Here is a 26,658-nt window from a genome sequence, read left to right on the forward strand (position 1 = left end):
CGAAATAGATCTGCTATTCCATTTGTTGTGATATCTGAACCTTGCTTGGACCTGTTGTATCAGATTTTTCCTGTCATTTTGCACTTCAGAACCACTGCTTTGAACTGTTCTGTATTGTCTGCTGTTTCGTTGTTTCACAATTGAACTTCCAAACGTTAGCATAAATGAATACAATCAACGATAAAACATGAAATTTGCATGGTCATTCATATCCAAGGCATAACTAATTCAGAGCGGAGCCTGCGCGGAAAACATTGAATGTAATGGTACAGACTGCGACGCGTCGCAGAACATACAATGCTGTCCGTGTTAAGTGTTCATGGCCAAAGGAGCCTCAAGCTCAATAGATACGAAGGCAGTCGATGGCACAGTCGGGAATGATACTGACGGGGAATATAAGACATATTTGAACAGGGGAGGGAGGGGGTGCGAAATGTGAGGACAACGGATAGCCACGACAAGATGCGATAGAATTTCATAGCACAGAAGACAATGATGGAGTCGTAGGTAAGCACCAGTTGGTCAGGCGAGATGCTACGAACCCGTTAGTTATTGCATCTTATAGCATGTGTTATTCAATAGACACACCTCAAATGCGCGACACCCCATCCCTTGTGTTTGCCTGACCGGCACTGGAAGCACCTCGACTTTGCAAGCGACGTTCCGATTCCATCCGGAGCCTCAATTTCTCAAGTTGTTTCTCCCTTGGTACATAAGTCCTCTCTTTGGGCGAAGGAGGAGTGGCATCACTGCTCGGATTTACGAAAGCTGAATCACTCCGAGCATGCTCCCGCACATCACCTATTGAGTTGGAGTTGCTGTGGCTCTCGGGCACAAAGCACATTGCGGCTGCGGCTGCAGCAGTCCTAGCGGTGCGGGGAGACCAAGGGAGAGAAGGGAGAGGAATGAAGTTCGTCAGGGTCTGGAATGACAATCGTGCAGCAATCGTGGGTGACATGGACATAAACGTAGACGAAGATTGGACAGAAGCTTCGGGTGGAGATGGCGTGGCAGGTTCTGGAAGAGTGTGGCTCTCCATCCGAGGGGATGCAGAGGGCGGTCTGGACGTGACGGTGCGAGTGGATCTGGAGGAAGAGCTCGATGCGGTGGCTAGCAGACGCATGAGAAGTTTCCCATCAGAAACACAATGCGGGGAGAGGTTTGGAGAGGGGCCTACTTGGCGGGCTCATGACAGGGATGGCAGAGGGCCTCGCAGGGGAAGAGACACGACGGGGCTGCGGGATGAACGACGCAGCCTTTGCGTTCGGACGAGTGGGAGACTTGAGTGGGGAACCCGTCTGAGTCCACGGCTGCGGGATGAACTTGCTAGTCGCACCCCCACGTTTATTAGGAGGTGTCATGAACGCCGAGGGTATATTATCGCTGCGGTTCGTGAGTACCGACTTGACCGGCGTCCCGCTAGACACAGGAATTGAAGAGCTCTTTGCGGACGCCAAACGCGGAATAGAGGACGGAGAAACACTACCTTGACGAGAACGGGCCTGAGGGAAGGTGAACGAACTGTCTTCCTCCTCGAATGGGTCGATCACAGGAGGTGACTTTTGGGCTACCGGCGTGGATGGAACAGTAGCCTCAAGGTTCTGCTGGTACTCGGGCGGCACAGTGAACGTGAACTTGATACCGCCTTCGTAGACTTCGCCCTCAAACTCGTCGTCGGGGTCGATGGTCTTCTGGTCTTCTTCCTCTTCTTCTTCATCCTCCTCGACGACGACATCCAGCACATGCTTCGGCACTTCCTTGATCTCGGGAGGAACCTCGACGCCGACATCAGCTGGTAGGACGAAAGGCGGAAGGTCGTCGTCATCATCATCAGCGAATGCCTGCGCAAACAGATTCTTGGCGCTGTCCAAAGAGTGCACGCGTGCATGCAGGGGAGGGGAGTTGTCGACATCCTCAAGGCAGCCAAAGAAGTGGTCGATTTCCTCCTTCTGGCTCACAATAGGAATAAGCCCAGAGCCAGATGGGAACGTCCATGTCTTCGAGAGCGAGACCCGGCGCTGGTGGGTCTGCTCGACCGGAGACGGTAGGGGAGACGGCGACGACGTGGTAGAGCGCGTCAGTTCCGGGGCCTGCTCGGCGATCTCGATGTGCAGCACGGGCGGCGAGTGGGGGTCACTCTCGGAACCAAAGGACGATGCAGACATCGAAGGTGGGAACACATCCGCATCGCCCTCTTCCTCCTCCTCGAATCGCGCGAGCTCGTCCTGCTCGGAGTAATTGGACAACGTCTCCTCGTCTTCCTCTGCAACGGCGTTCAGTCCGAACTCAAGCTTCTCGTTGGGCGTGTCGACCGACTCAACGTCCGTAAACGAACTCTCTGAGTCCATCGACTGGAATCCGAGGCCGCGCTTCTTCGCAAACATCATCGTGCGCGAGATGCCTTTGAACGTATGCGTGAAGGTGTGCTCATACGCGCGAGGGGTGTCCATGAGCCCGGCATGCTCGAGATCTTTCTCCAGCTGCTCCCGCTTCTTGCGCTCCTCTTCAAGTGCCGCCTTCAACTGTACGCACTCCTCTTCCGCACTGCGTGACTTCTGCACCTGCTCCTTCAGCTTCTCGCACTCAGCCTCAGCCTTCTGGACTCTGGCCTTGGCCTGCTCAGCCTGCACTTGGCACTCCTGCATCTCCGCCGCCTTATCGCGCAGCACCTGCTCCAGCGTAGTCTTCTCGACCTCCAGTAGCCCGACACGCTCGCGCGCAACCCAGGCGTCCCGGCGCTCGACCTCGACGCGCTTGGCAAATACGCTCACCTGGCGCTCGAGATCGCCCACACGCACACGCCAGCCATCCACATCTCTCTTGAGCTCGTCGCGCTCTGCCTTCAGGTCTGCAATCAGCAGCAGCATCTCGTCGCTCGGCTCACTCAGGGCGGAGACAGCCGAAGAGACGTCCGATGCACACGAGGCGGGGCGGGACCAGGAACGGCTGGAACGAGACGCGAGCGCACGCTCAAGATCGGTGATACGCTGCACCAGCGTGGCATGTGCCTGAAAAAGAAAGTGCTGCTCGCTGGTTGATAGTGGACGCGACGGGCCCTTGACAAGAAACTGCTCCATCTCCTCGTTCCTAATGGTGCTCAGGACAGCCTCGCGGCCCTCAGTGGTCGGCGTCATCTCCGGTGTAGGCAGCCCAATCACGGACGACGGAGGGGTATCCGCCGAAGATACGTAGGAAATGCTGCTTCGCTTGGACGGCTGCGGAAAGGACTGCTGCGACGTAGGCTCGGGGCTCACGTTCAGGTTCAACGAAGGCCTGCGAGCAAAACCATTTGACAAAGGAGACGGGGACTGCGACAGAATCAGCGATTGGCGCTTGTTGGTGACGCCCGAGGGAAGCGTGAGCGAGCGCAGACCTGGCCGCGGGTTCGGGCTCGGAGTCAGAATAGGAGTCAGCAACTCGCCATTCATTGTATCGATAACGCTGCCTGACGCAAGAGACAGAGGACGCAGGTTGAGGCTGGCCGGCCGGCGTCGTGCAGGCGCGGTCGGCGGCGGCAGCGCTGCCGAATCCTCAACAGGGCTTTGCACGAGAGGAGTGGCCTCTTCCTCCTCTTCCTCCTCTTCTTCGATGAGCGTGTCCAATTGTTCCTTTGACGAGACCGATGGCATGAACTTGCCCAGGGAATCTCTCTTGCTGCCGATAACAGACGAAAGACCCGCGCCGAGACCAGGCGGATACGACGGCTTGCTCGCTATACATAGCTAAGCGAGGCACATAACGAATCTACTTGAATTCACTCACGGAGCTCAAACGACCGCCTCGCGCTGTCTGTGTTATCAAACTCGGGGATCTCGACTTTCGAGAACGACCCCATGTCGGTCTTGCCTTCCAGGGCCCACAGCGCGCGACGACGAACAGAGTCCTTGTCGCCCAGGTTGATATTGTCGCCAGACGAGGATGGCGAGATGCTTGGCAAAGTGACGCCCATCATGTCTGCAGATTCGCGGCGGGTCGAGACGGACGAACGGCGACGGTGATGCGAGTTGCGCTTGGATGCGCCCAGCGAGTGCCGTTCGGGCAGGGACGGTGGCTCGTCGATATTCGACGTCGAAAAGTCTGAGAGAGCGGTGGGAAGGCTGAGGGAGACAGAAACAGAACCGTTACGGGAGTGGGAACGCGCGTGGCCAGACTTCGGGCCGCTGAGGTTATTCGTGGATGCAGGGGGGGCTCTGCCCAATCTGAAAGACTCCAACTGCACGGGTTGCCGTTGAACAAACTGTCAGACAAGCCGGGAGGTGTGTAGACTTACTCTCATCTTATCTGCATTAAGGCCGTCCTCGGGGAGGCGGGCGACTGCGGAATGGTCCATTGTTGGTGGTGTGTGTTGAGTCGGTGGGCTCGTAAAGGAATGGCTGTTCTTGAAAGAACGTGAGACAAAACGAAAGACAGGGACCGAATGGCGAGGACGCCTAGTGGACAGACCGGGGGGGGACGAGATGGCGAGCAGATGGCGGCCTGAGGAGGGCCAGCAAAACGAACTGAACACAACAAATAGGTCGGGTCGGCAACTTCCGATCTCATATCACGCGTTCTTGCAGCGCGTCGGGATCACCTGCCTCCCATATCTGTATTTACATATCCCCCAGCCATAATTATTCTCTACCCTCTTCGAAGCATGTCTTGCAAGACAGCTACCCCACATGTCTACACCCAGAGTAATTCGACGCATGGAACGCAACCCTTCTCGCACCGATTTGTTCCCGCAGCACGGTCAGAGCGCTCGGTGGTCAGGGTTTGATCATGCCCGCCCTGCGTCCACGTAGCTCGGTTTGTACCTGCAGCAAATTCATGAGTCGACTAGTTTCAGGGGCAGGATACGCGGGTTTGCATCATGTTTCAGTTGCCATTTACACATCCCTGCAACTGCCAGTATACGACGCATCCAGGATCCAGTCGTCACTGATACCAGCACATAGTAGAACAGCACAAATCACAAGGACTAGTGCTCCTGATGCTTGATGTACGCACAATACACATCTAGAGTTTTCTGTGTCAATGATCTGAGTCTTCGGGCGAGCTCGGTCTCCAAGGCTGGAGGCGATGTGATGGCTTTGTTACGCGTCGAATACAAAGCCTTAGTCAAGCACCAACATCGCTGTGTGTAACTGGCAAGACAAAGTAGGGGTCATAAGCAACAGGCATGTTTTAGATGTATACGGGCGTACTTAGTATACACGTTCCATTTGTGCCAGAGGCAAATTCTCTGTCATTTGGCGGCTTGCGTAGCAAAAACCCCGCGGTGACTTCATGCCATATGCATTTTGAAGCTGCTGCCTCTTGAGTGGCTCGTTCAGTCTGTATAACGCGCGTATAGGATATGCATAGCGTGATCCCTCCCCGGCGTCAAATGCATCATTTCCAGTGCCGCTGGAGTCGCGAATATCTCCTGGCGTCTTGGGTGAGATTGTCTCGACCACGTGCCTGCAAATTGTGTAAGTTCTGGGCTGTAAGTAGCGTTGATGACGAGAAGGGAAGGCGTACGTTATGGCACACGTAGGTGCCGACTCGTAGAGCCACAGTCGCATTACGTCAGGACGCAGTTTGTATTCCCTAAATTCATGATTCTTCTCGCGCGTCTGTATGAGCGCAGAGTACATGGGCTTAATCGCCAAGATGACGTCTGTCCAGACGCGCTCGGGTCCGTTCTTCGTACCTCGAGTACGATGAGATGTCGAAGTGGATGACAATTTGTTAGACATTCTGAGAGAAAAATTACTCGAGTTGAAGGTGAGAACAAGCCAATCGTTACAATACTGCACGGTTAGATCGGACAAGAGGGGTGCAGCACTCGACGCCACCGTGAGGAGGTTGTTTGGCAACAGCCTTGGATCCTAACAAAGCCACGTGGCTTATGAGTTCTCCCTGGTCGCGCACCAGTCCTGCCATTGGCTCTTGACCTACAGCTTCCAAGCCAGAGTCTCCTCAATCTGATATACATCCGCTTCTAGTACTCCTTGCTCAACATGTTTGGAACGCTAGTTCACCTCGGTTTCGATGCTATGCTCCTGAGCGCTTTCTTGGCGGGGGTCAGGCGGACGACCGGCCTAACGTACGTCTTACATATATGCCTAGTACTCAGCTCAGCCTTTGATGCGCATTGCAGGCCGAAGTTATCAGACGTGCCAAATAAGGATGTTCGTCGTGAGTGTGCATTTCGTCAAACCCAGCCATGCATCGCTTCATGTCGAGTCCAGAGCTGCTGCGGTCTTACTTGGAGTTTGGTATGGATGTCAATGGTCTGTCATGCTTGTTGTCTGACATGTTCATTGTCTATAGGAGAGTATGTTTTCGACTTCGCAGTGGTGATATTTGGCGTATGTATACTACGCTACCCAAGGCATCTGTGGACCGACTTATTAACTTGCTCATAGAGGTCGTCCTCGTTCGAGAGAAGACGTGATTGATTTGGGTCGCCATCCTATAACATTCTGTCTTGAGGCTCGCGTTATAGTTCCTTACAAGCCTGGATCTATCCATTGTAACAGTACGTTGCCCCGAGGATACTCAGTGGGGTCTGGCCATCCTCTGTACCAGTACAGCTTCCTAGGTAGTCTTTCACGAATAAAGGGACACTCTCGCTGCAACATTCATCCGAGGAAATTATACACAAAGAAATGTAGTACGATCGAACCAAGAGCAAAGTCAGCAAAGGCACTGTTGTTACGGAACGCGGTTTAGCACACAAGCGAAATAGGACCGAATCGGGAAGCATACCGTTCTGGGGATACATCCTTGAATTCTGCTCTGTTCACCGGGTTGACTTGTGAGCGCAGGGACGCAGTAAGCACAAACTGCCCGACACAGCTGCCAAAGCTATACCCGTCTGGTGAGCGATGATGTTGCGGCAACATGTATGCAGCGTACCCAGCGAGGAATGCATTGAAGGGGAAATTAGTAACAAGGATGCAGTACACGAACTGAATGATGCCAGACAGCATCAGGAATAGCAGGAATGCGTCGATGAATTTCAGGCGGCTCGATGTGTTTTCGTTGTAAGCCCTGAGTAAGGAACGGACAGCATTGGACGACGCAGAGGATGTAGTAGACTTAGGACCGGCCATTGCAACGAGTGAGCGCAGTCGCCGACGTGGATGGCAGTCAAGGTGCTCTTGCCAAATACAGCAGTCACGCGTCCCGCGCGTCCAAAAGTTTCGCGTCTACTCTGTGACGGCGTACAGCGTAGCGCACATCAGGCCGGCTCGTCTGCTCTCCTCCTGCTTGTCCTCCTCGCACTCCTGCATAGCACAGATGGCAACGTTTGCTATTCGGCTGGCCGCAAGCAGCTCTCGAGCGGCACGGCGCACCCCCGCATGGACACATGGCCCATGGATGCGAACGCGGAGTCTGCATGAACGGAGGCCGCTTGCATATTCAATTGAGGAGGGTCTGGGTGATTTCCTGCCTCCTCGGGCATTGAAGACAATTGCTGAGGACTACCAGGAGGGGCTGTTGGAGAGACTGAACGAGCAGGTCAGAGGTGAGTGATGACACGGCGACTCGGGTGAAGCACGCAAACATAGCAATGCGCCAGATACTGCGCTGGAAGGCAAGAGCGTCACGCAAACTGTGGTGGAAGCGGCCCGTGATCCCAGCCAGGTGCTGGCATGGAACTACGCCAGCGAAGCTCTAAATAATTCGTTCTTCCTGGACTGTCTCGTATGTCGTACCCTGTTTCCGTTTGTTGAGGTCACGCTGGCTCATGATGTTGTGTGACCTTTCCAGAGACCACCAAAAACTGGTAGCAGCTCGAACCAAGCAGCCCTTAGCACGTCCACCATGTTCACCCGGATCCGAGAGCAGTACGGCAGCCTCGAGCAATTCAAATCGACGTTCAGCGCCGCGGCGCTCGCCATGTTCTCTTCTGGCTGGGTGTGGTGTGTCTGTGACGAGTTCGGTAAAATCGCCGTGTACCCAACCTTTGGGCCTGGCACGCTCCTTGTGCGCTCCGGTGAGAGCGCGTTCCAGACCGAATGGAGCAAGGTCCTTGGCGAGATCATTGTCAAGCGCGCACAAGAGCAAGAACCTCTCAAGAGCCCCGCCGCTCCTGCCTCACCGTCCTCTGGTGCCTCGCACCCCGCGCAACCGCTGCAGCCGCCGGCACAGTCACGGAGCTTCTCGACGACGGCTTCTTCGCGAGATGACCTCAGCGGCTTCGTGCCCAACAAGGATGACATTAACAACATTTTCTCAGAAGGTCGCATAGAGGATGAGCAGAAGGATCACGTCGGCGACACACTATTTCCCCTGTTCTGCGTATCGGTTCACGAGCACGCATGGATGAGTGCGGGGTATGGAGTGTGGGGCAAGGAGGAGTACATGCAGCGATTCTGGTCAGTGCTGGACTGGGAGCGCGCCGAGAAGGCGTACAACCACTGGAGTGCGCGCAGGTTTGAGTGAGGAGGTCTCTTGCTAGCGCATGTCCGTTTAGGTTCTGCGCACGTCCTGTTGTCCACATCGTAAAAGTACAACTGCGCACGGCTAGTCACGCTGTCCACCATAATGACCTAGACAATCCAGTCCCCTCTCTTGCAAACTGGACCTATGCAACACTCTACAACCTGACAGGCCATAACTACCATCGCCACTCAATGTCGCCGGCAGATCGGCCCCTCATGCCCTTGTAAGGCTTGTACATCTCGCCCGCCAATTTCAACTGGTCGATCTTCAAAGCGGAGAATGTATGCTGCATAATGTCAAAGCGCACGCGGAACGCCCTTGACGGACGAGGAATCTGGGTGCTGACCGTGACGAAGGTAGTTAGTCGAGAGCGTCGGTAATCAAGTGGGAGATCGCAACATACGTGGACGTGAACGTGCCCCGCAGAGTGTAATTCCCCGAAGGCTGCACGTTCTTGAGTTCCCACTTCAAAGTCTATACGTTTGAAGTGAGTACTGTCAATTTCGCATTTAGTATAAGCGTAGAAGTACAGCGCACCAGTGTTCTCAGGTCAAAGCTCCACGACGCGTTGTGCGACGAAATGCAGCTGGCTCCCGAAGCGCCTTCGCCGAGGAACAACTCAATGGTTACGCTGTCCATCGCGCGTGTTGTCAGGCGCGAAGACAAGGTTACGTCAAAAGAGCCTTGCGCCTAGGTGAATTGAGGAGCAACCCATTATCAAGAGGGGACGTACCGCCATGTTCTTGTAACTGGATGCTGCTCCGAAGGGAGAACGGCACGGCTACTTGGTGCATTGTAGACGCAGAGGCTGGTGCATACCGATACTCCATGAGCTTGAAGTGTCCATCTGGGGGGACAAAGGACAGCGTCTTGTCTCGCGCCCAGCGCTGCAGCCTGTACATGCGCTTGGTCATCAAGACGAAGTGCACACAATACTGAACAACATACCGGATGCAAGGGTGGAAGGAGCAGTCAGTGAGAGATTGGAAGTTTGAGAATGTCAGCAGAAGGTCCGGCGTGCCTACAGCCGCGATGAGGACAGAACCATGGATTATAACAACGGCCCACCTGAAAGTTTGCAATTTGACTCTATCCGTCCCCAAACATTACTAGCTGCAGGTGTCCCATTCCTGTGAAAATACGGTGTGTGATCAAGAAGGGGGCCGACATTCATTCAATTGTACGTACTTGTTGATGATTGCTTCTAAAGTCTCTGCGACATCGAAGTATATCTCGTTGTTGTTATATCTCACTCCTGCCTTTCTCCACGGTATGGGCGATGCAAAGGGCTGGGAATTCGACAGTGGGGTAGCAAGGCCAGAGACACCTGCCACAGAGAGCACCTTGTTGAGGAGAGATGGTGGAAGGACGATATCGCGGAGCGCATTTGGGGATGTAGTTAGAGGGTGACCTCCTGAGTCAAGAGTTTCTTCGAGCAGCTAACGCGGGGATGGAATGAATGTGAGACTCTTGACCCATTTTCGAGGCAGCGTACTTGGTAGACTACGTCGAAGTTCTCTTTGAGTGTCTCTGCAGATAATTGACCGAAATAGTCGCGCAGGATGTCGACAAATGTTTGCATGAACGCAAATGCGTACAGCGGGTCGACTGCATGCTTGTAAGAGATATAAACCGCCGCGTATTGGTGCAACCTACCATCTCCGCTTATAGGGCACAGTAGCCGCATGTCTGCTACCTTAGCGTGACAACATGCGCTCGGCGCATCGATGGTCAAGCTAGGAACAGACAGGACCGGGTCGACATCGTCTGGGCGAGAGGCCGCCGACAATGCGTTGTTCAACGCGTCTATGTGCAGGATTGGATAGGCGGGTGGTACAGAATGGAATCCGGACTGGATGATTGGACGTCTAAGGGACCGCATGAGGACCCCTTGAATCTGCATAACATGAATGACGTACCCTGCCGAGTCGAGAATGATCAGACCGTCGATGGCCATTGCGCCTAGTTCGAGTGAAGATACTTTGTTTCAGTCACAATTCCGTACGATGTACTGACAAGAAGCTCAGTATATAACACTGAGATTTGAGTTGTCTATGGGAAAGCTCACACAACGTGGAACCTAAGTAAGTTACATGGTCTCGGGCGCTCTTTATTAGCACTCCATCTCGATCATGATCGACTCGGTGTAACTACCGACTCGAGGCCAATGCGATAGTCGTCTACTGAGTGTGATAACTCGTCGGCGTGATTGTTCGCCAATTTCTGACTCAACGTCTACGATGTCTATAGCTATGTTGATTTAACAAGGCCTACGATACAGGTTCTGTCTCTCTACACCGACCGCCAGGCATACAGACGCTACTTCGGAGCTAATGGTAAAGGGTCGACCACAATGTTACGAATAAAAAGTCCCAGCGCGTAAAGTTGCAATGATGATAGAAAAACTAGTGCTCCGGGCGCCTATGATATAGTAGGTGTTCACATTCTTGCTAATGTCGACGGGATTCAGAGACCTTGCTTGATTGCTTGCAGCGCGCACAAAGCAGCTAGTGGGTCGAGCGCGTTAGACTTTTAATGCAACATAGGTTAACGTTTCCTTACCCCCTGCGCCACTCCCATCTTTGGCTAGGTCGATCTCGACGCGCTTCTCCACTGCCTCGCCCACCAAAGACTGCAGGGAAGCACGGAGCCGCGTCTGAAAATTCGGGTAATGTTGGATCAAGCTGAGATACGGGATGCATTGTCAGCAATTCAGCAGTTATACAGCTAGGCGAATCTTTTACCTGCCATCCACACCGACGATAATGTTCTCGCTCGGTTCCGAAGTACCGCCGCCAAGCGTTGCATTGCCTGTCTGTACGAGCACCGCCGCAATAGCAGTCCCGCTCAGCCGGGCCGCGCGGTTCGCGACGAGCGATGCAGCCCAGCGCACGGTCGCCGCATCGCACAGTGACACGTCCTCTGCGGGAAGCTCGAGTCTCTGAATTAGGATGCCGCGGATACGCTCCAAGCGGTCGACGTCTTGCGGTGGCAGCGCATTGACTTCGGTGAAATGTGCGGATTGCCACTGTGGCACCGTTCCGTTCACTTTGGCGATCCGGTCGGTACGCCCGGACTCCCATGCCTCTTCAATTTCGCTCACAACGGCTGTGTCAAGTCCGTAATGTGTGTTCAGAGGCGTGCTGGATCTGCCGTTGAAAAGTAGCGATCGAGGGGCGGCGTCGATTAGGGACAGTAGGATATTGCGAGTAATCTCGCCCAAGTACATGCCCGAGATGAACTTCTCGAATGCTTGTTTGCGCGGGTTGATAGATTCACGGTCGAGCTTGTTGTCATACGGAGTTGTCGGCAACGTGGTGCGCTATGAGGCGTGCGTTAGCGGATGTAGTGGAGGAGAACAATTATGTACGCACGGTGTTGTTGAACGCGCCCCATTCGGTGTTCACAATCATCAACCCGCCTTGTGCGCGCGCGGGTGAATCGCCGAGTTTTGTGATGTTCTCGACACGCTCTACATATGCGCCATTTGTACCGGTTCCGAAAATAGCACCTGAGTGACAAACACAGTTGATTAGAGGCAATCAGTAGACAAACAGGGAGTAGCAAACATACCGAGAATGCACGATCCAGCTGTGTATGCCCGTGACAACAGTGTGCCGACAGTCTGTTATGATATGCGTTAAGTACTCATACAAGACAGAATAGCGCTTCCAGTACTAACATCATTCACTAGTGCAACACAGCGGACATGTAAGTGCTTCCTGTCAAAAGCATCTTGCAGCAGTTGGACGACGTCATTGCCGATCGCATTCTTGGCTGAGAACCCCTTCGTCCACGTGAGGATCTTCCCCTGGTTGAGAGCTGTCTGCTCAACAGGGAAGCTGAAGGTCAATCCCAGTGGGACAGCCGGTGGCGTTGGTTCAAAAGGGTTGTCTATATCAGTCACTGTGGGCGAACCAACGGCGCTGGAGAACTCGGTGAGGAAAGCGTCAACTGAATCTGCCAGGTAGTCTAGCAACAGAATAGGACATCAGAAAGGCTCTCGGATAATGAGAGCTGGGGCTTACCGAATAGTGCACTGGCTTCACCCGTCTTGAGCGTCTCTGAGACCTTGTACTTCTGCTGTTTAAGACGGAATTCGTGGTTCCCCAACAACGTCACTTCACAAACTCGTCTGTGAAGGAATACTTCAGGTATCTGTACACAAAGGGCGTTGATGGGATTTACAGGTTGGTTCCTCCCAGGTCGAGCGCTAGGAACGTGCTGCAAAGTGTCGATCAGAACCATGCAACCGAAGGGGACTCAGAAACATATCACGGTTGCTCAAGTGCAACCGTGAGACCAAGCACGCATTGAGGGTAATAATAACGTATGGGAAGTATAGGCACACGATAGGGATACCGCCGTCGACCGCTTGTGAACTAGCAAACCAGGACTTTTGCGGTGATGCGCGGACATCATGTGGAACCGTCTACCTGAAGATTCCCCGTATGGGAAGATCTTCCACAATCATTATAAGCAGACTGACGAGGATGAGCGAATGAAGATCTGCAGACGACCGGGTTGCCATATCGAGCAGCGCCGATACCGGACATAGACCGGAGTGAAACTCTTTGAGAGTCCAGCGCTGCCAGCACATTTCAGTGGCTACAGCGCACAATTCCCCACTGTGCAATGCATGCATGCGAAAAATCGCGTCTGTCCAGCAGCCAGGAATGTAACTCACCCAGTCTCTGAACCGTCTGGGACACCAGTAACGAATGTAGGGCTTATGATGCGCGTGAGCTACAAGCACGTTTTTCTCCAGTAAGCAGGAGCATACATCATTGCCATCGGTTGATTGTATTCTGACAAGCCGAGGCGGAAGTCCTCGAGAAATTGCTCTGTGATTTTGATGAGAGCATCCTGGCCGAGTTGGAACTGAGCCTCGATGTCGTCGAAGATCTTGCGCGCAGCATCTGTCGACGCGCCATTCACAGCCGCCGTCTTCGTCGACATGAACGCGTAGAGGAGGGACGAGTAAGTGGGGGATGAGAGTGAGATGGGAGGGGATAAGCCGACAGGACTTGTTAAGTACGCGCCGAATGGGACTCAACGATCCCATCTCATATGACATACTAACAACGTCACGTGCCTAGATCCGGAAGGCGGCCGATCGTTCCTCTGTGCCTCGTCCTTGGCAGCGGTCTGCAGTACTCTTCCAGACACCGTCCGGATTCTTCGCCGTTGCTCATTCTCGATTGTGGTCTGGTCTTCCCCGACGGCAAAGCAGGTGCTGCCAAAGCCTAAAGGCCCTCTGCGGACTAACCGCGGCGGAGCTACATGCTCGTGGATGTACCCCGGTCTCATCCGGCTACGATCCTCTGGGTATGACTGTCTCGGCACCCGTATGTTGAAAATGGACCTTGCACTTACCTCTCGTGCTATGTCAGAAAATATATTTATATGTTCATGATACGCTTACACGGGATGGGCGGCGTATAGGCCACTCCCTCGGTAAGGCGGACTCCCTCGGATTTCGGTCAAGTCTGGCAGCATACCATGACCAAATCTTTTTTGAATAGTCTAAGCCTCGGATTATAGTGTGCATGAGGGCCATTGCATAATGTGCCGAGCACAGAGACGGACAATACATACACCAGTACATGCGCCGCACAGCAATTCCTGGTGGCTGAGTAGTCTATCAGTTCGCTGTCCCTAAGATGCCTGATTGTATACATAGTTATTTCGTTAAGGAATGTACTTCGCAAGGGTCGTTGTATATTCATGATTTCAACATCGCTGAGATGTGGATTCTGAGCGTTGGCAATATTGAGCGAAGAGAAGTGGTAGACAGAATGAGCGCGCGATCTGATTCGCTAAGAGTGTGTTCGGCCATTTCCGGTACCGTCCGAACGAGCAACTTGCATCTGTGACGACGTCCACAACCTGACTATTTTCTTGTGAGGACGGCTTCACTACTCGCGACTCACGATTGTCTAAGCTGATACTAGCGGGTTGTAGCTCATAATGGCTTCAAAAGCAGCGGCAGCCGCGGTGGTGAGCATCCCAGCGCAAGCGTACCTCTGGGACGTGTGTAACATGTCGCACAGGACTTCACCCGTATCTACTCTTCGCTCGGGCTCTCCAAGGGTGCGTCTGCGCCTAACCGACATGTCTTGACTACTTGATGTGAGCGACGTTATGCATGTTAACAGAGACCGTCGCGGCTCTCCAAGCCTTCCGCAAGCGACACGGGGATGCCCAGCGCATTCAGACGCAATATGCCTCCCAGCCGACGACGGTCGACCTCGCACATTACCGCTCTGTGCTCAAGAACAAGGCAGTCGTAGACGAGGCGGAGAAGATCCTCCGGGACTTCAAGCCCGTCACGTACGACGTGAACGCCCAGATTAAGGCGATCGAGACATTTGAGGCGAAGGCGGTATGTGGAATTTCGCATTTATCTTATTGTCGCTCACGAAATTTCTGAATTGCTACCCCTTGTGTCCTCCGCGAACACGGGACATTACGTGGTCACTGGAACATGGAGAATAGGTGGTCAAGGCAAAGGAGACAACGGAGAAGATTGACATCGAGTTGAAGGACCTCCAGGCGACCCTCGCCAATATTGAGGATGCTCGTCCATTCGAGGACCTCACTGTACGTTCCTCCTGTACTTGCTCCTATCCTCAAACTCATCCCATCCGCTTGCGCCAATTAGGCGGAGGAGGTTGGCAACGCCCACCCGCGCATTGTCGAGGCCGTCGAGAACATGATCAAGAAGGGCAAGTGGACAGTGCCAGGTATAATCTCTATTATTGGCTTTCAATGCCCTTGTGCTAATGCGTTTGTAAAGGTTACAAGGAGAAGTTTGGCGATCTTTCTCTCATGTAATCCGTCTATTTCAGGACATTGCAATAGAAGGTGGACGTGTGTGACGCTCCTTGTAATCGTCTCATTGTTGCATGAGCTGACAGCTTAATATGAGCATTGCTTTGAACTCGATGGGGGGTGAATGTCAGCTGAAGTGCGGACTTTAGTGGGGCACATAGGAACAACCCTCTGCTTCATCAGTCGCTATCGCCACCTGAGGATCCACAACCTGCCCGATTACCCACGACTGCCATTAATTTACGGAACACAAGGGAGGCGACTAGAGGAATGCAAGTAAAAGTACAAGTTACGGTTGAAGCAACCGATCCGTGAGAGATAACACTACGAGCGAGTGAACGGAGGGATGCGGGCGACAATTGCTTGTATGCGCGATAGACAGCTAGGGTATGGCGTTCGTCAGGAAAGCGTACAGGACAGCACAGCATAATCAGAACAAGTCCTCCAGAGTCATTTGCTTGACAATATCCTACAGCATGCGTCAGTGAGAAAACCTCCGACAGTAATGGTCATGCCTACCGTATTTGAGACCATTTGTACGAACTCCTCGAAGCTCAACTTCCCATCGCCATCCTTGTCGGCCTCCATGATCGTCTTATCGACAATCTGCTGGAGCTGTCCGTCCTTGAGGTTGTTACCCACCATCATCTTGAGGACAAGAAACAGCTCTCCATTCGAGATATATCCATCTCGGTCCATATCATACACCTTGAATGCGACTGAGGAGCGTGAGATGAACGGTGAAGATACGGCGCGTGGCAAGGGAGGGTATACGGACATCTGAGCTTCTCTTCTCGCCCTCCTCGACTGCTAAATGCGCTGAGCCCACCGACAAACTCCTGGAAGTCAACAGTCCCTCCACCGCTGTCATCGTGCAGGCATCAGTAGCGGAGCACGAAACAGAAGGAGTGTAGACTGACTCTTCGTCGAAGATGGCGATCAGTCGTGACGCGAGCGGGTTGTTCGCAATCTGCGGTATTTGCAGGAACTCCTCCCTATCTATCGACCCAGAGCCATCGCTGCGACGCGTCATGCCTTAGGGATAGTGCTAAATATATGCGATCCAATGTAAAATACCTGTCGAGTTTCATGAATCTTTTCTTCAGTCGTTCCAGCTCACTCGCATTGACTGAGGGGAAAAAACATGGTCACAGTGGTGATAGAAGGTAGTAGATCGGCAGCGCGCACAGTTGGACCGCTTTTGCATGTCCTCCATAAATTGGGATGCTGTGTGTGGAACATGGCACACCGCTCGTTAATACGACAGAGCTTCGAGAACTAGAAGACAGTGCGAACGTGATTGGCCCATCTTGATTCAGATATTGTGCGGATGAAGAATTGAAGGACAGGACCAGAAGTTAAAGGCAAGGGCAAATTTCTAGCAGCCGCACGCGAGGGAGGAGAGAGAGATAGTCGGTGCGATGCTGCCGCTACAAGACCAGTACAAGCAAGTAGATGCCGTGGGAAAACGTCTTTGCATACTGGGCGTCTGAGCTTGCATCACAGCAGACTCGTCGAGCACACCGTCGACGTCGAGGACAGTCGTCTCATATGTCACAGTGCAACCATGCTTGCAGAATCCAAGTCCGCCTGGCGAAGCTCCCTATGAACGCAATCAAGGCACTGCGAACACCTATGCTTCCCCGAAGATCACAAGCCGCGAATGTGCACCGCCTCAAGCACATCGCTTCTTCGGTTGCTTTCAGCAATTGTGATAGGCGATATGGAACATCGAGCGTCATGCGAACGGATGGCAGTGCATTTAACGCACAACAACACACATTGACGGAAGTGCGTGTCGATTTGCCGTTGTCGGATACGCAGCGGAGCACGATATATGCGCTCTCGACTCCTCCGGGGAAAGCTGGCGTGGCCGTCATCAGGATATCGGGACCAGATGCTCTGAATATATGGGGAGCTATGGTCTGTCATGGCTCGAGTGCGAGCAAAGGCAAACGTTCAACAAGAGAACCTATACCATGGAAGATGTATAAGTGTGGGATCGTTCACCCTGCCTCGGGGGACTCCCTGGATGATGGTCTTGCGGTCTATTTCAAGGGTAGGTCTCTCTCGGCTTGCGTCAAGGTCAGCACCTAATGCAAAGGTGCCCCGCAGCGCCGAGATCCTTCACGACGGAGGATGTTGTGGAGTTGCATATTCATTCAGGCCGAGCTATTATATCCTCCGTCCTAACAGCGTTGTCCCATCTCCCTTTTGCTCGGCATGCCGAACCCGGCGAGTTTACTCGGCGTGCTTTCAAAGGCGGGCGCCTTGATCTAACGCAAGTCGAGGGATTGAAGGACCTCATTAATGCAGAGACCGAGAGCCAGCGACGGGCTGCGCTGAAGGCAGCCGGGGTGGGTGAGCAATCTAAGAACCTCCGAATTGACAACGGAAACTGACGCAGACCTCAGGGCATCACTAGAGTCCGTTTTGAGCAGCTCAGAAAAGAGATCATTCAGTGCTTGGCACTCGTGGAAGCCCTCATTGATTTTGGGGAAGGAGAAGATATCGAAGAAGGCACATACGATCTAGGTAAGATATCACCCAGTTAAACACGTATATATCTTCATCTCTGAGGCTATTATCTTACAGCTAGGTTACGGGTGCAAGATCTTTGCCGCACGCTTGAAGCGCATCTAGCAGATAGCCGGAGAGGGGAAATATTGCGATCGGGCATACGCTTGGCGATTTTTGGACCTCCCAATGCAGGCAAGAGCAGCTTACTGAACTTTCTTGGTAAGAGCAATCCGTTGTGTTTATCGGCGTCGTTCATGCGATACTATTTCATTGTATAGCTCAGCGGGAGGCTGCAATAGTCACCCCGATCCCAGGAACAACGCGAGATATTCTGGAATTGTCGCTTGATATTGGCGGGTTGCCCGTGCTCATTGCTGATACAGCCGGTATACGACAGACTGAGGATGTCGTTGAAAGTATTGGCGTCGAGCGCGCTGAGAAGCTGTGAGCAGGGCCTCCTTAAGGCAGCATTCATTCATTCTGAGCGGTGTTTGTAGGGTTCAGGGTGCAGACGTCTCGCTTTGTGTTCTGTCGCTGCCCGAGATCCTCCAGCAACGATCTGCTGAGCAATTTGAAGTCACAATACCACCCGCGGTGTCATCCCTCATTGGCCGGGACACGTTTATACTACTGAATAAAATGGACGCAGTCGACCTAACGCATATTCCTCTCGATCATCTACATACAAGCATCGGCACGGAGCAAGCTTGGAGTGTCAGTTTGACTACAGGCGAATGTACGCATGCCTTCCTCGACAACTTTGCCCAAGCTCTCCAGCAGCGGTCGGTGACATTTCAAGCCTGCCTCTCGCATACTGATCATGTACATAGATTTGACCTACTGCAAGAACATGAAGCGCATCGAGAAGAGCCCCTCATTACACACGCCAGGCACCGTGCGCACCTCGAGGATGCTCTCCAGTTTCTCCGTGCTTTCTTGGACTACTGTAAGTGTACCCTTACAGCCAAAGGAGCCTCGCCGCTTAACGAGGTACATGTCTAGCTTCTGCAGATGTTGTGTTCGCCGCAGAGGAACTTCGGTATGCTGCACAGGCCGTGGGCAAGGTCTCGGGAACGATTGACGTTGAGGACATTCTTGACGCTGTATTCCGTGATTTTTGCATCGGCAAGTGAGTTCTGCTCACGGGTGCTGCGAATTCGTCACTCGGATATAGGATCAGGGAGGATAATGAGTAGTGTCGCCTCCTTACCACATCCCTAGCTCAAGCTATAAGCATGCAGATCTATCGATGAGCTTTACTACTTAATTGAGTGGGATCAATCATCACGTCAACTGGATCTGAGCGCAGAGAACGTCCTCGGTGTGACGGGCGTTAATGCATAGGGGTCGGTCAAACTGATGCCAGGCCATAGCTTGCGCTCACAGGAGCTCGCGTCGATCTCTCTCGTATTCCAGGTCTAGAATTTTCCCGAAAACATTACAGCAATACAAGAACCTGCATACATGGCAACATAACAAAACATAGAATAACCATAGATACAGTGGAATGTTCCCACCAACAAAGCGCAAACGTCCTTTCAATGCTAGTCAATCAACTAATTTCGTCCGATACAGTTATGTTCCTCCAGACTTGGATCTCTTGGCCAATGATGTCGACGTTATGACACAAACATAGGCGGACTTGCACATCTCCCTGCCCCCAAGTCCGATGCTGGACCAACATGCGGAACAGCTGGACTCTTGCTGACTCCTCACCTTGGCCGGATCTCGCAAAATCGACGTCCTCGAGAGTTACCAGCTGCAATGTTTGGAGAGGAAGAGGACATAGGACGAACTCGCCGTCTTCGGTTCCGTTGAGCTCACATAAGTCAGCGAGAGCTCCGAGCACGCATCCGGTAAGTTCACCCACTAGCCATAGTTCTTTGAGACGCTGGCAGGTGTTCAGCATGATAGCAGCCCAATTATACATGCCGAGTCGGGGTTCAGTTAGAGGGGGAGCCAAATGAAGCGACTCAACATTCTCGAAGGGGAACTCGCCGCTGAGTATATCTTCTATGAGCGCCGCTTTGTACGTGAAGGGCATATATCCTGGACGTAGACAAATTTGAAGAGAACATTGACTGCGAGAGACTGGTAGGACCTCCGTCGCGAGAGAGGCTGTCCAAGCGTATAGATATAGACACAATTCATCAGGATCGGGTTGCTCGAGCATCATCAAGCTGCGGTACTGCGTTCCTTCATCGGTAGTCGTGCTCCGTCGACATAGCCCACGTATCTCGTAACCGAGACGCCAAACGTGTGTCGTGTCATAGTCATCTTCGAGGGTGCAATCGAGTTCTATCTGTGCTTCTGGGTGGATGACCGAGAGCACTGACAGGATACTCACACAGGATGCTGTGGAAGCAATGATGCGAACAAACTTGAGGCGGGATAGGCACAGTTCCGGGATGGGGTTAGGGAAGGCTGAATGATGCGGAGTAGCTTGAATGTCCTCGAGCTCAAGATATTCAAGCATAGGCATCCGGACTAGTGCGCTCGCGAGCTGCAGCAGTGACGGATTGCACGGTGTGAAACTCCTGTCAAGGACCAGACGCGTGACACTGTTGCGAAAGAGCATGCAGTTCCATTGCCAGCCGCAATGATGGAGGTCTATCCGTTTGAGTGAAGGCGTGTTGCCCTTGAACAAGTTGGATGCAATCGAGTTGGGATCTTGAGATTCAGAGCGATGAGTGTCTTCCCATACTATAGATTCCAGTGCAGGCGCAGGGATCTGTTTGAGTAGATCACACAGTATCGTCTCGTATGGTGCAGCCACTATGATTCTGATACCACGCAGACGACCGGGATGTTCTGCCAGCAACAGACCACCTTGGTAGTTATCCGGGGTAAATCCAAACCGAGCATCGAAACAGGCGGTGACCGGAAGGTTCTTAGAGAGATTCAGTAGACGTTGAACCCACGCCTCGTTCTTGACTTCGATACGAGTCCATAGCTGCGCAGTTTGAAGGGCCACACCGCGCCAGTACCTGCAAGTTTGGGCAAGGGAGTCCTGTGTAACGCACTTTCTTATTGGATCGCTTTCATCATCTGCACTTTGAAGGAAGATCTCGGTGAGCATTTCCACTGGGAGGCGTGAGACTGGTGCCAGAATGTTGCGCCGGACGCTGAGGTGGTGTATAGACTGCTTGAGTTGCGTAATCTCTTGGTCAAGCAGACTGCGAGCCTCATCGACCTTGGGGTCGGCGCTGGTGCCATCGTCACGAGCCATGGCAATGTGTTCACCGATGTCGATGTAGGTTGGGCGCTAGAGCTGAAGCCTAAGTTCATGCAGATGCACGAGGGAGTTGTGGATGGAGAAATGGTTTCATAACGTATATATAGCTAAGTGGCGGTAGATGAAGAGTTGGTGGCTTTGCAAATGTGGCGCCCATGATCATTGATGATGCCGATCTGAGATCTGACCGCTCAAAGCAAAGTGGCGAGACGCTACTACTAGATATGGCAACTTTCATCTTGAAGAACAATAGGTACGTTCAAAATTGCCGCTTAAATCCCGCTGGAAAACAAGCGACTTTTCGCTGCTTTTTGAGCGCCCAAATGTGGCTAAAGGTCGCTGAAAGGTCGCTGAAAGCGTCACAGACGACTAAGCGTGACGCAGCCGTGATTTGATCACGTTCTCGGCTCGCGAAGGGCTGAGCAGCCAATCAGGTTGGCGAATCATGCAAGCGTGACATGGCCGTGAGCCAGAATCTGCGAGCGCTTGCGACGAGCAGTCGCTTAAATGTCGCTGCTCGAGGAGGCGAGCTCAGATTCTGCTCGCTGCTTTTGGCCGCTTAAATGTCGCTTGTTTTCCAGCGAGATTTAAGCGGCAATTTTGAACGGAACTAATCATATAGTAACATACATTCATATGCAAACTTTATTCGGAAAAAATGCAGGATTTTGGGTAGTTGTATTACCACTCTAGCAGTAACCTGCCGTATAGTATCGTTGACTCTCCCAGAGGGGAACATCGCTCACTTGATGATGTGTTCCATAACTTCCATTCCTAGTTCGCACACTCTGGCAATTCCATTAGCCGGTCATGTACTACAGATCCCTACGCAGGCTTGACGATAGTTTGGAAGCTATTCAATACAATGTAAATACATACGGCACCACATGCAGATCTTCGAACTTCTTGACACATTCACGCCTGATTGTCATGATCCCACGTGCATGGCCAGGGCAGAAGCATACTCTTCGGACTCCGAAGGCTTGCAGTCACACGCGAGACGCATGCTGATCATAGCCTAGTAATCTCATTGCGTGTGCCCTACTTCGCTCGCGGTGCATCCGTCCTAGCTAACACGTCGACTAGGTCGCTAGCTCACGGAAGCCATCCGATTGTGATGTCTGGCGACAAAGCCCTGTCGGACGCTGAACGACGGGCTGAGGCTGATGAGCTGTTCGGGACACTGGATGACGTCGAGGAACGCTGGCGAGATCGGCAGCTCTACTTCGAACGTCGTGGGTACATGCTCAGACCAAGATATCGTCCAGGCTGGGTTCCTTCCTGGAGAAAAAATGGACAAAATCCTACCTTCGCTGAAGATGCTGCGGTTCTGCCAGTGGGTCATTACATTTCAATGTATGATGAACCGAGATTCACCAATAAGAGCGCCAGGAACGAGAACATCTCATCGACGTCATTAGGATATCAGACGAGAAACTCGTTTATCTGAAAAGAGTGACGACTGGTGACGACGAGTCACGCATTGCTTGCATGCTGTGGGCTCCACCACTGCGCGACGATCCACGGAATCACTGTGTTCCCATCCTCGACATCTTCCAGGACGACGAAGACGAAAGCATTTCATACATGGTTATGCCTTTCCTCCGACTTATAGATTCTCCTCCCTTCGAGACCCCTCAAGATGTCGTTGAGTTCGTTGACCAGATATTGGAGGCATGTATTACAATGCCGTGGCCTAATTCACTGGACGATTCTGAATACACCTTTCAAGGGTCTCGTTTTCATGCACGAGCAAGGAGTGGCACATCGGTGCGTCGAACTGGCTCTCGTGGTTATCATGTCCCTTCAGCTGTTGTACTGCGCAGCGATTGCACATACAAGAACATCATGATGGATGCATCTGCCATGTATCCTAAAGGGTTCCATCCTGTATGGGAGACCCTTCTTTACGACATTAAGACAGCCGCTCCATACCTTGCGCGCGGTGATGTTCCGGTGAAGTACTATTACGTCGACTTTGGCATATCCAGCCATATCCCCCCCTCGATGCCGAGAACAGACTAGTCGTCGGAGTCGCCGGTAGAGACCAGGAGGTCCCCGAGCTCTCGCGGCGCAAGAGACCATATGACCCATTCAAGGGCAGCATCTTCATCGGCAACCTCTTCCGTCGCTACTTCCATGACGTGCGTACTTCCTGCTGTTCTCGCTGTCTCATTCACGTCCAGTGCAGGTGTTTTCCAACGTGGAATTCCTCGAGCCTCTTTTAGTGTCGATGACGAGGCGTGATCCTGCGTCAAGGCCCAGCGCAAGTGGGGCTCTTGCTCAGTGGAAGAGCATAATAAGACCGGTGTTCAGCGGGTTTCCGGCGAGATGGAGGTTGATGCCTCGGGGTGCCGTATGGCCAGAGCGCCTCTGCCTGGGTGTCGTCGGATTTGTTGGCACGATCATTCGTATTGCGCCTTGGCTCACAGCATTTGGAACCGATTTGCAAGGTTAGACCGCCTCATCGGTGTGTCGATCAGTTATTGCTCTAAGGATCGTCGTCAGGTCGTCGAAAGCTGGTTCTATTTGGATGCTGATGGATTTCAAATCACAAATCCTCTGCCTCACCCTGTACGAACGTATTCACGATACCGTAGAGATATAGTATCTCTCTTTTGTATTCTAAGGGCCGATAATGCATAGTCGACCTCACCCTTGCACCTGCCTGTCGGTGAACAAGTTGGCCTCTCGCATGAGTGGCGACAACGCGGCAGCAAGCGCAAGTTCTCCGCGCCTGGGCATCTCCGTGCTCTGCGCAAATTACATTTCCGCACAACGTTTCGCAGCTAGTAGACAGCGGCAACTTTGAATGCACCTGACGATCGTGACAGAGCGATTATCATGAGCGGAAGATCGCCTGCGATCTGACTTCACCCCGGAATGCCAGTCGTCAGAGTTAAAGCGATGATAACATACTTTCTATTGAACACAGCACAAAACAGATCACTAAACCTAAACATACAACAGTGCGCGCTGCTATCGTGCGCCCGACTCCCGTGCACCTAACGGTGCCACAGCACGGCACCTACGCACTGCGCCGGTGCAGGCGCCTAACGCGCCGCACACGCACGCGCGCACAAGCACCACTAACTGCTACCGTACGACCAACGATTATAGCTACCAACGAAGCAAAGTGACGTTATGTATATGCGACTACTCACGGCGCCCCACAATGTGTCCGCGTCCCACCTCCTTCGCTCCCCTCGCCTTCTCCCCCCACACACCCTCACCGAACGCTATGCACAGCATACAGCGAGCAGCCGCTACTCCTCCGGATCTCTGTGCACGAGGCCTGCCGATCGCCTTACGTGTGCATGCGGGCAGGGTCACTACAGCATCTTCGTCCACAACCTCCCCCCCTCATCCTCTTTGAATGACGGATGCTCAGGCGAGCACCACCGGGCTGGAGTAAGCCATGGGCACCTAGTACCCATAGCCGCGCCCGCCGCCCACCATCGCAGCGGCGCTCTTCCCGCCAGGCGGCAGGCTGACGCTCACGCTGACGGGCGGGCCGCCGTTCATACCATTCGCTGAGCCGTTCGTGACCACGTGCGAGCCGCCGTTCACCGCGGACACTACGGCGCTCGGGCCCACGGATGCGGCACCAACGAGCGCAGACAGCCGCGAGATCTCCTCGCGCGATGCGACGAGCGCGGACGTCAGCCGCTCGTTCTCGTTCGACAGGTACTCGACCTTCGCCTGCAGCTGCGCGAGCCACGCCTTCTTGCGCTGGCGACACTTGAGTGCGGCTGCACGTCACGATCAATCGATCCGTCAGCATCGTGGCACCCAGGATGAAGCACATCAGAGGTAAATACGCACCTTGGCGATTACGCTCGAGGAAGTTGCGCCGCTTCTCCTCTTCCGTCTCCGGCTTCTTCTGGCCCGACGACTTCTTCCCATTGCTCTGCGTGGGGGACAGCTGCTGTTGCACGTAATCTTCCTCCTCTTCCTCTTCTTCCTCGCCCTCCAGACTGCTCTGCACGCTTCCGTGCCGCGCTCTCTGAACACTGATGGTCGAGGCCGTCGACGAGCGCGTGCGCTTCGCAACGCCAGAGTTCGAATCGGACATGGGCTCGTGCGTAGCGACAGGGGAGTCCAGCTTGCGCTTCATACCGCGCTTCCCGTTCATCGCGGAGGCAGAACTGGGCGGAGAGCCGCCATTGCCATTAATGTTGCCGTTGCCGTTGCTGTTGCCATTGACGTTGCCGTTGCTCGTGGGCGACGTGGCGTTGGCGGCGGCAGCAGCTTGCTGCTCACGCTTGGTAAGCTCCTGGTGGGCCTGCGAGAGGAGGAAGAGCCCGTTCGCGGCGGTGTTGGTGGCGGCATTCGACGCATACCCGTTGTTCTCCCGGGCCGCCTGGCTCTGCGCCTGGTACTGGTGTGACATGGAGAGCGGGGACGGGTTGGTGCTCTGGTGGGAGTGGCCATGGTGGTGATGGGCGGAGTGCGACGGGTGGTGAGCGGTCGAGAGCACACCAGTGATAGCGGAGAGGGTGTTAGGGGTGATGGTGCCGGCGACGGTGGACAAGCTCGGGGCGGCGGAGCCGTTGTTCATCATGGCGAGGAAGGCGGCGGTGTTGGGAGAGGGAGGGGGGAAGGAGACGGGGCCGCCGATGAGAGGGGTCAACCCTGTGCCGGGAGTGAGGCCGGTGCGCGGAGTGAGCCCAGTGCGGAAGGAAGATGGATCGAAGGCGGGGAGGGGCTGGTCGTTGTGAGAGTTGGGCTGGGGCCCAGCGAGCATGGCGGGCGACAGGGGCCCGGCGCGGAGTGAGTTGGAAAGGGAGGAGGATGAGAAGGCCCAGTTGTAGGAGCCGTCTGCGGGCGACGAGATGCTCGCGAGGGGCGGAAGGACGGGCTTGGGGTCGGGCGGCGACGACGAGTGATTGCGATCGATCTTGCCCGAGGTCTGGGAAGAAGACGAGGGGCGGGAAGTGTCGCGGTCGTCGCCGGAGTTGGGGTTTGCGCGGCCGGAATTGGGCGGGGGCGGGGGGTCGGCACGAGTGGGTGAGTTTTGAAGGGTGCGGACAGAGGAGTCATTGGAGGGACGGGCGAAAGACTGCTCGAAGGGGTTGGGCTCGAGGTCGAAGGTAGTGCGGCGTGGTTTTGGGGGAGAAGGACGGGCGGAGGCACCCGAGGTCGAGGGGCGGGAGTGGTCGTGGTCGTAGTCGGGGTCGGAGCGACCGAGGCGATCACGGTCAGGGGAAGGGAGGTGAGCAGCGTGGACCTGGGCAGCCATGACGACAGCGGGCGGAAGCTGGGGGCAGTAGACGACAGACGGAGAGGACGATGATGTCGTGGACTGGGTAGGCGCAGGCAAAGATGACGGTCCTCGAAGATGATGAGACGGGTCACCATGAGAGATGACGAACGCTGACGTCGTTATGTATTTCCCCTACCCAGCGGAGTTCAAACACTCCCTTTTCTCTTCCTCCCCGGCCCCCTGCCACCCCTCCTGCCCATTTACATCCTTGCCCTCCGCCCCCATTCGCCCTGCCCGCTCCACCGCGCCCATGCCGGCCCCGCTCGCCCAGTGACATGCCCCGGGGTCCTCCCGCCGCCCCTCGGCATCTTACGAAGCAGCATGCGAGTGGAGAGAGTTGCCTCGCCGCATCCTCTTTCTCACGTCTTTTATCTATGCCTGGCCT

General features: G+C 54.0%; 14 protein-coding genes across 14 annotated transcripts; 6 read left to right on the plus strand and 8 right to left on the minus strand.

Moving 5' to 3' along the window:
- Positions 1–143: 143 nt before the first annotated feature.
- Positions 144–3,169, minus strand: POSPLADRAFT_1040627 (hypothetical protein). The gene is made up of 3 exons (XM_024477770.1): positions 1,178–3,169; positions 589–1,110; positions 144–534 (listed from the first exon to the last, which is right to left on the minus strand). The coding sequence occupies exons 1-2, from the start codon at positions 3,132–3,134 to the stop codon at positions 590–592; spliced, it is 2,478 nt and encodes an 825-aa protein (XP_024337331.1). The 5' UTR covers positions 3,135–3,169; the 3' UTR covers positions 144–534; position 589.
- A 2,017-nt stretch (positions 3,170–5,186) lies between these two features.
- On the minus strand, positions 5,187–5,720 carry POSPLADRAFT_1047959 (hypothetical protein; the record flags this gene model as incomplete). The annotated part of the gene is made up of 2 exons (XM_024479397.1): positions 5,187–5,442; positions 5,503–5,720. 2 exons carry the CDS (start codon positions 5,718–5,720, stop codon positions 5,187–5,189), a joined length of 474 nt encoding a protein of 157 aa, XP_024337332.1.
- Positions 5,721–5,984: 264 nt separating this feature from the next.
- Positions 5,985–6,425, plus strand: POSPLADRAFT_1058708 (hypothetical protein; the record flags this gene model as incomplete). Its single annotated transcript, XM_024481071.1, has 5 exons — positions 5,985–6,070; positions 6,125–6,162; positions 6,216–6,242; positions 6,298–6,335; positions 6,393–6,425. 5 exons carry the CDS (start codon positions 5,985–5,987, stop codon positions 6,423–6,425), a joined length of 222 nt encoding a protein of 73 aa, XP_024337333.1.
- A 183-nt stretch (positions 6,426–6,608) lies between these two features.
- POSPLADRAFT_1047960 (hypothetical protein) lies at positions 6,609–7,082 on the minus strand (the record flags this gene model as incomplete). Its single annotated transcript, XM_024479398.1, has 3 exons — positions 6,609–6,675; positions 6,736–6,834; positions 6,886–7,082. The coding sequence occupies 3 exons, from the start codon at positions 7,080–7,082 to the stop codon at positions 6,609–6,611; spliced, it is 363 nt and encodes a 120-aa protein (XP_024337334.1).
- A 187-nt stretch (positions 7,083–7,269) lies between these two features.
- POSPLADRAFT_1058710 (hypothetical protein) lies at positions 7,270–8,418 on the plus strand (the record flags this gene model as incomplete). Its single annotated transcript, XM_024481072.1, has 3 exons — positions 7,270–7,498; positions 7,553–7,677; positions 7,744–8,418. 3 exons carry the CDS (start codon positions 7,270–7,272, stop codon positions 8,416–8,418), a joined length of 1,029 nt encoding a protein of 342 aa, XP_024337335.1.
- Positions 8,419–8,593: 175 nt separating this feature from the next.
- Positions 8,594–10,375, minus strand: POSPLADRAFT_1058711 (hypothetical protein; the record flags this gene model as incomplete). Its single annotated transcript, XM_024481073.1, has 10 exons — positions 8,594–8,759; positions 8,822–8,892; positions 8,956–9,101; positions 9,152–9,312; positions 9,367–9,439; positions 9,487–9,548; positions 9,607–9,857; positions 9,914–10,026; positions 10,075–10,286; positions 10,338–10,375. The coding sequence occupies 10 exons, from the start codon at positions 10,373–10,375 to the stop codon at positions 8,594–8,596; spliced, it is 1,293 nt and encodes a 430-aa protein (XP_024337336.1).
- A 280-nt stretch (positions 10,376–10,655) lies between these two features.
- On the minus strand, positions 10,656–13,377 carry POSPLADRAFT_1075152 (hypothetical protein; the record flags this gene model as incomplete). The annotated part of the gene is made up of 10 exons (XM_024482785.1): positions 10,656–10,925; positions 10,981–11,102; positions 11,163–11,740; positions 11,793–11,929; positions 11,992–12,043; positions 12,101–12,390; positions 12,447–12,553; positions 12,607–12,642; positions 13,106–13,147; positions 13,202–13,377. 10 exons carry the CDS (start codon positions 13,375–13,377, stop codon positions 10,885–10,887), a joined length of 1,581 nt encoding a protein of 526 aa, XP_024337337.1. The 3' UTR covers positions 10,656–10,884.
- A 923-nt stretch (positions 13,378–14,300) lies between these two features.
- Positions 14,301–15,361, plus strand: POSPLADRAFT_1040629 (hypothetical protein). The gene is made up of 7 exons (XM_024477771.1): positions 14,301–14,321; positions 14,383–14,418; positions 14,472–14,511; positions 14,577–14,803; positions 14,917–15,021; positions 15,083–15,164; positions 15,218–15,361. Exons 2-7 carry the CDS (start codon positions 14,389–14,391, stop codon positions 15,253–15,255), a joined length of 522 nt encoding a protein of 173 aa, XP_024337338.1. The 5' UTR covers positions 14,301–14,321; positions 14,383–14,388; the 3' UTR covers positions 15,256–15,361.
- A 38-nt stretch (positions 15,362–15,399) lies between these two features.
- Positions 15,400–16,628, minus strand: POSPLADRAFT_1183089 (hypothetical protein). The gene is made up of 7 exons (XM_024488976.1): positions 16,549–16,628; positions 16,441–16,479; positions 16,330–16,381; positions 16,173–16,271; positions 16,031–16,116; positions 15,772–15,971; positions 15,400–15,721 (listed from the first exon to the last, which is right to left on the minus strand). Exons 1-7 carry the CDS (start codon positions 16,559–16,561, stop codon positions 15,683–15,685), a joined length of 528 nt encoding a protein of 175 aa, XP_024337339.1. The 5' UTR covers positions 16,562–16,628; the 3' UTR covers positions 15,400–15,682.
- Positions 16,629–16,992: 364 nt separating this feature from the next.
- On the plus strand, positions 16,993–18,905 carry POSPLADRAFT_1147331 (hypothetical protein; the record flags this gene model as incomplete). The annotated part of the gene is made up of 7 exons (XM_024486051.1): positions 16,993–17,311; positions 17,368–17,609; positions 17,667–17,787; positions 17,848–17,991; positions 18,051–18,216; positions 18,270–18,718; positions 18,775–18,905. The coding sequence occupies 7 exons, from the start codon at positions 16,993–16,995 to the stop codon at positions 18,903–18,905; spliced, it is 1,572 nt and encodes a 523-aa protein (XP_024337340.1).
- A 419-nt stretch (positions 18,906–19,324) lies between these two features.
- POSPLADRAFT_1047967 (hypothetical protein) lies at positions 19,325–21,001 on the minus strand (the record flags this gene model as incomplete). Its single annotated transcript, XM_024479399.1, has 2 exons — positions 19,325–20,759; positions 20,796–21,001. 2 exons carry the CDS (start codon positions 20,999–21,001, stop codon positions 19,325–19,327), a joined length of 1,641 nt encoding a protein of 546 aa, XP_024337341.1.
- A 1,123-nt stretch (positions 21,002–22,124) lies between these two features.
- POSPLADRAFT_1047968 (hypothetical protein) lies at positions 22,125–23,465 on the plus strand (the record flags this gene model as incomplete). The annotated part of the gene is made up of 7 exons (XM_024479400.1): positions 22,125–22,343; positions 22,568–22,681; positions 22,740–22,777; positions 22,834–22,978; positions 22,999–23,151; positions 23,194–23,198; positions 23,267–23,465. 7 exons carry the CDS (start codon positions 22,125–22,127, stop codon positions 23,463–23,465), a joined length of 873 nt encoding a protein of 290 aa, XP_024337342.1.
- A 439-nt stretch (positions 23,466–23,904) lies between these two features.
- Positions 23,905–24,594, plus strand: POSPLADRAFT_1040632 (hypothetical protein; the record flags this gene model as incomplete). The annotated part of the gene is made up of 1 exon (XM_024477772.1): positions 23,905–24,594. A coding segment is annotated over one exon (212 nt), but the record flags the coding sequence as incomplete, so codon positions are not given.
- POSPLADRAFT_1047976 (hypothetical protein) lies at positions 24,434–26,525 on the minus strand (the record flags this gene model as incomplete). The annotated part of the gene is made up of 3 exons (XM_024479404.1): positions 24,434–24,759; positions 24,833–26,087; positions 26,478–26,525. 3 exons carry the CDS (start codon positions 26,523–26,525, stop codon positions 24,434–24,436), a joined length of 1,629 nt encoding a protein of 542 aa, XP_024337344.1.
- Between the last annotated feature and the right edge of the window lie 133 nt (positions 26,526–26,658).

Source organism: Postia placenta, assembly GCF_002117355.1.
Source record: "Postia placenta MAD-698-R-SB12 unplaced genomic scaffold POSPLAscaffold_10, whole genome shotgun sequence".
Classification (NCBI taxonomy): domain Eukaryota; kingdom Fungi; phylum Basidiomycota; class Agaricomycetes; order Polyporales; family Adustoporiaceae; genus Rhodonia; species Rhodonia placenta.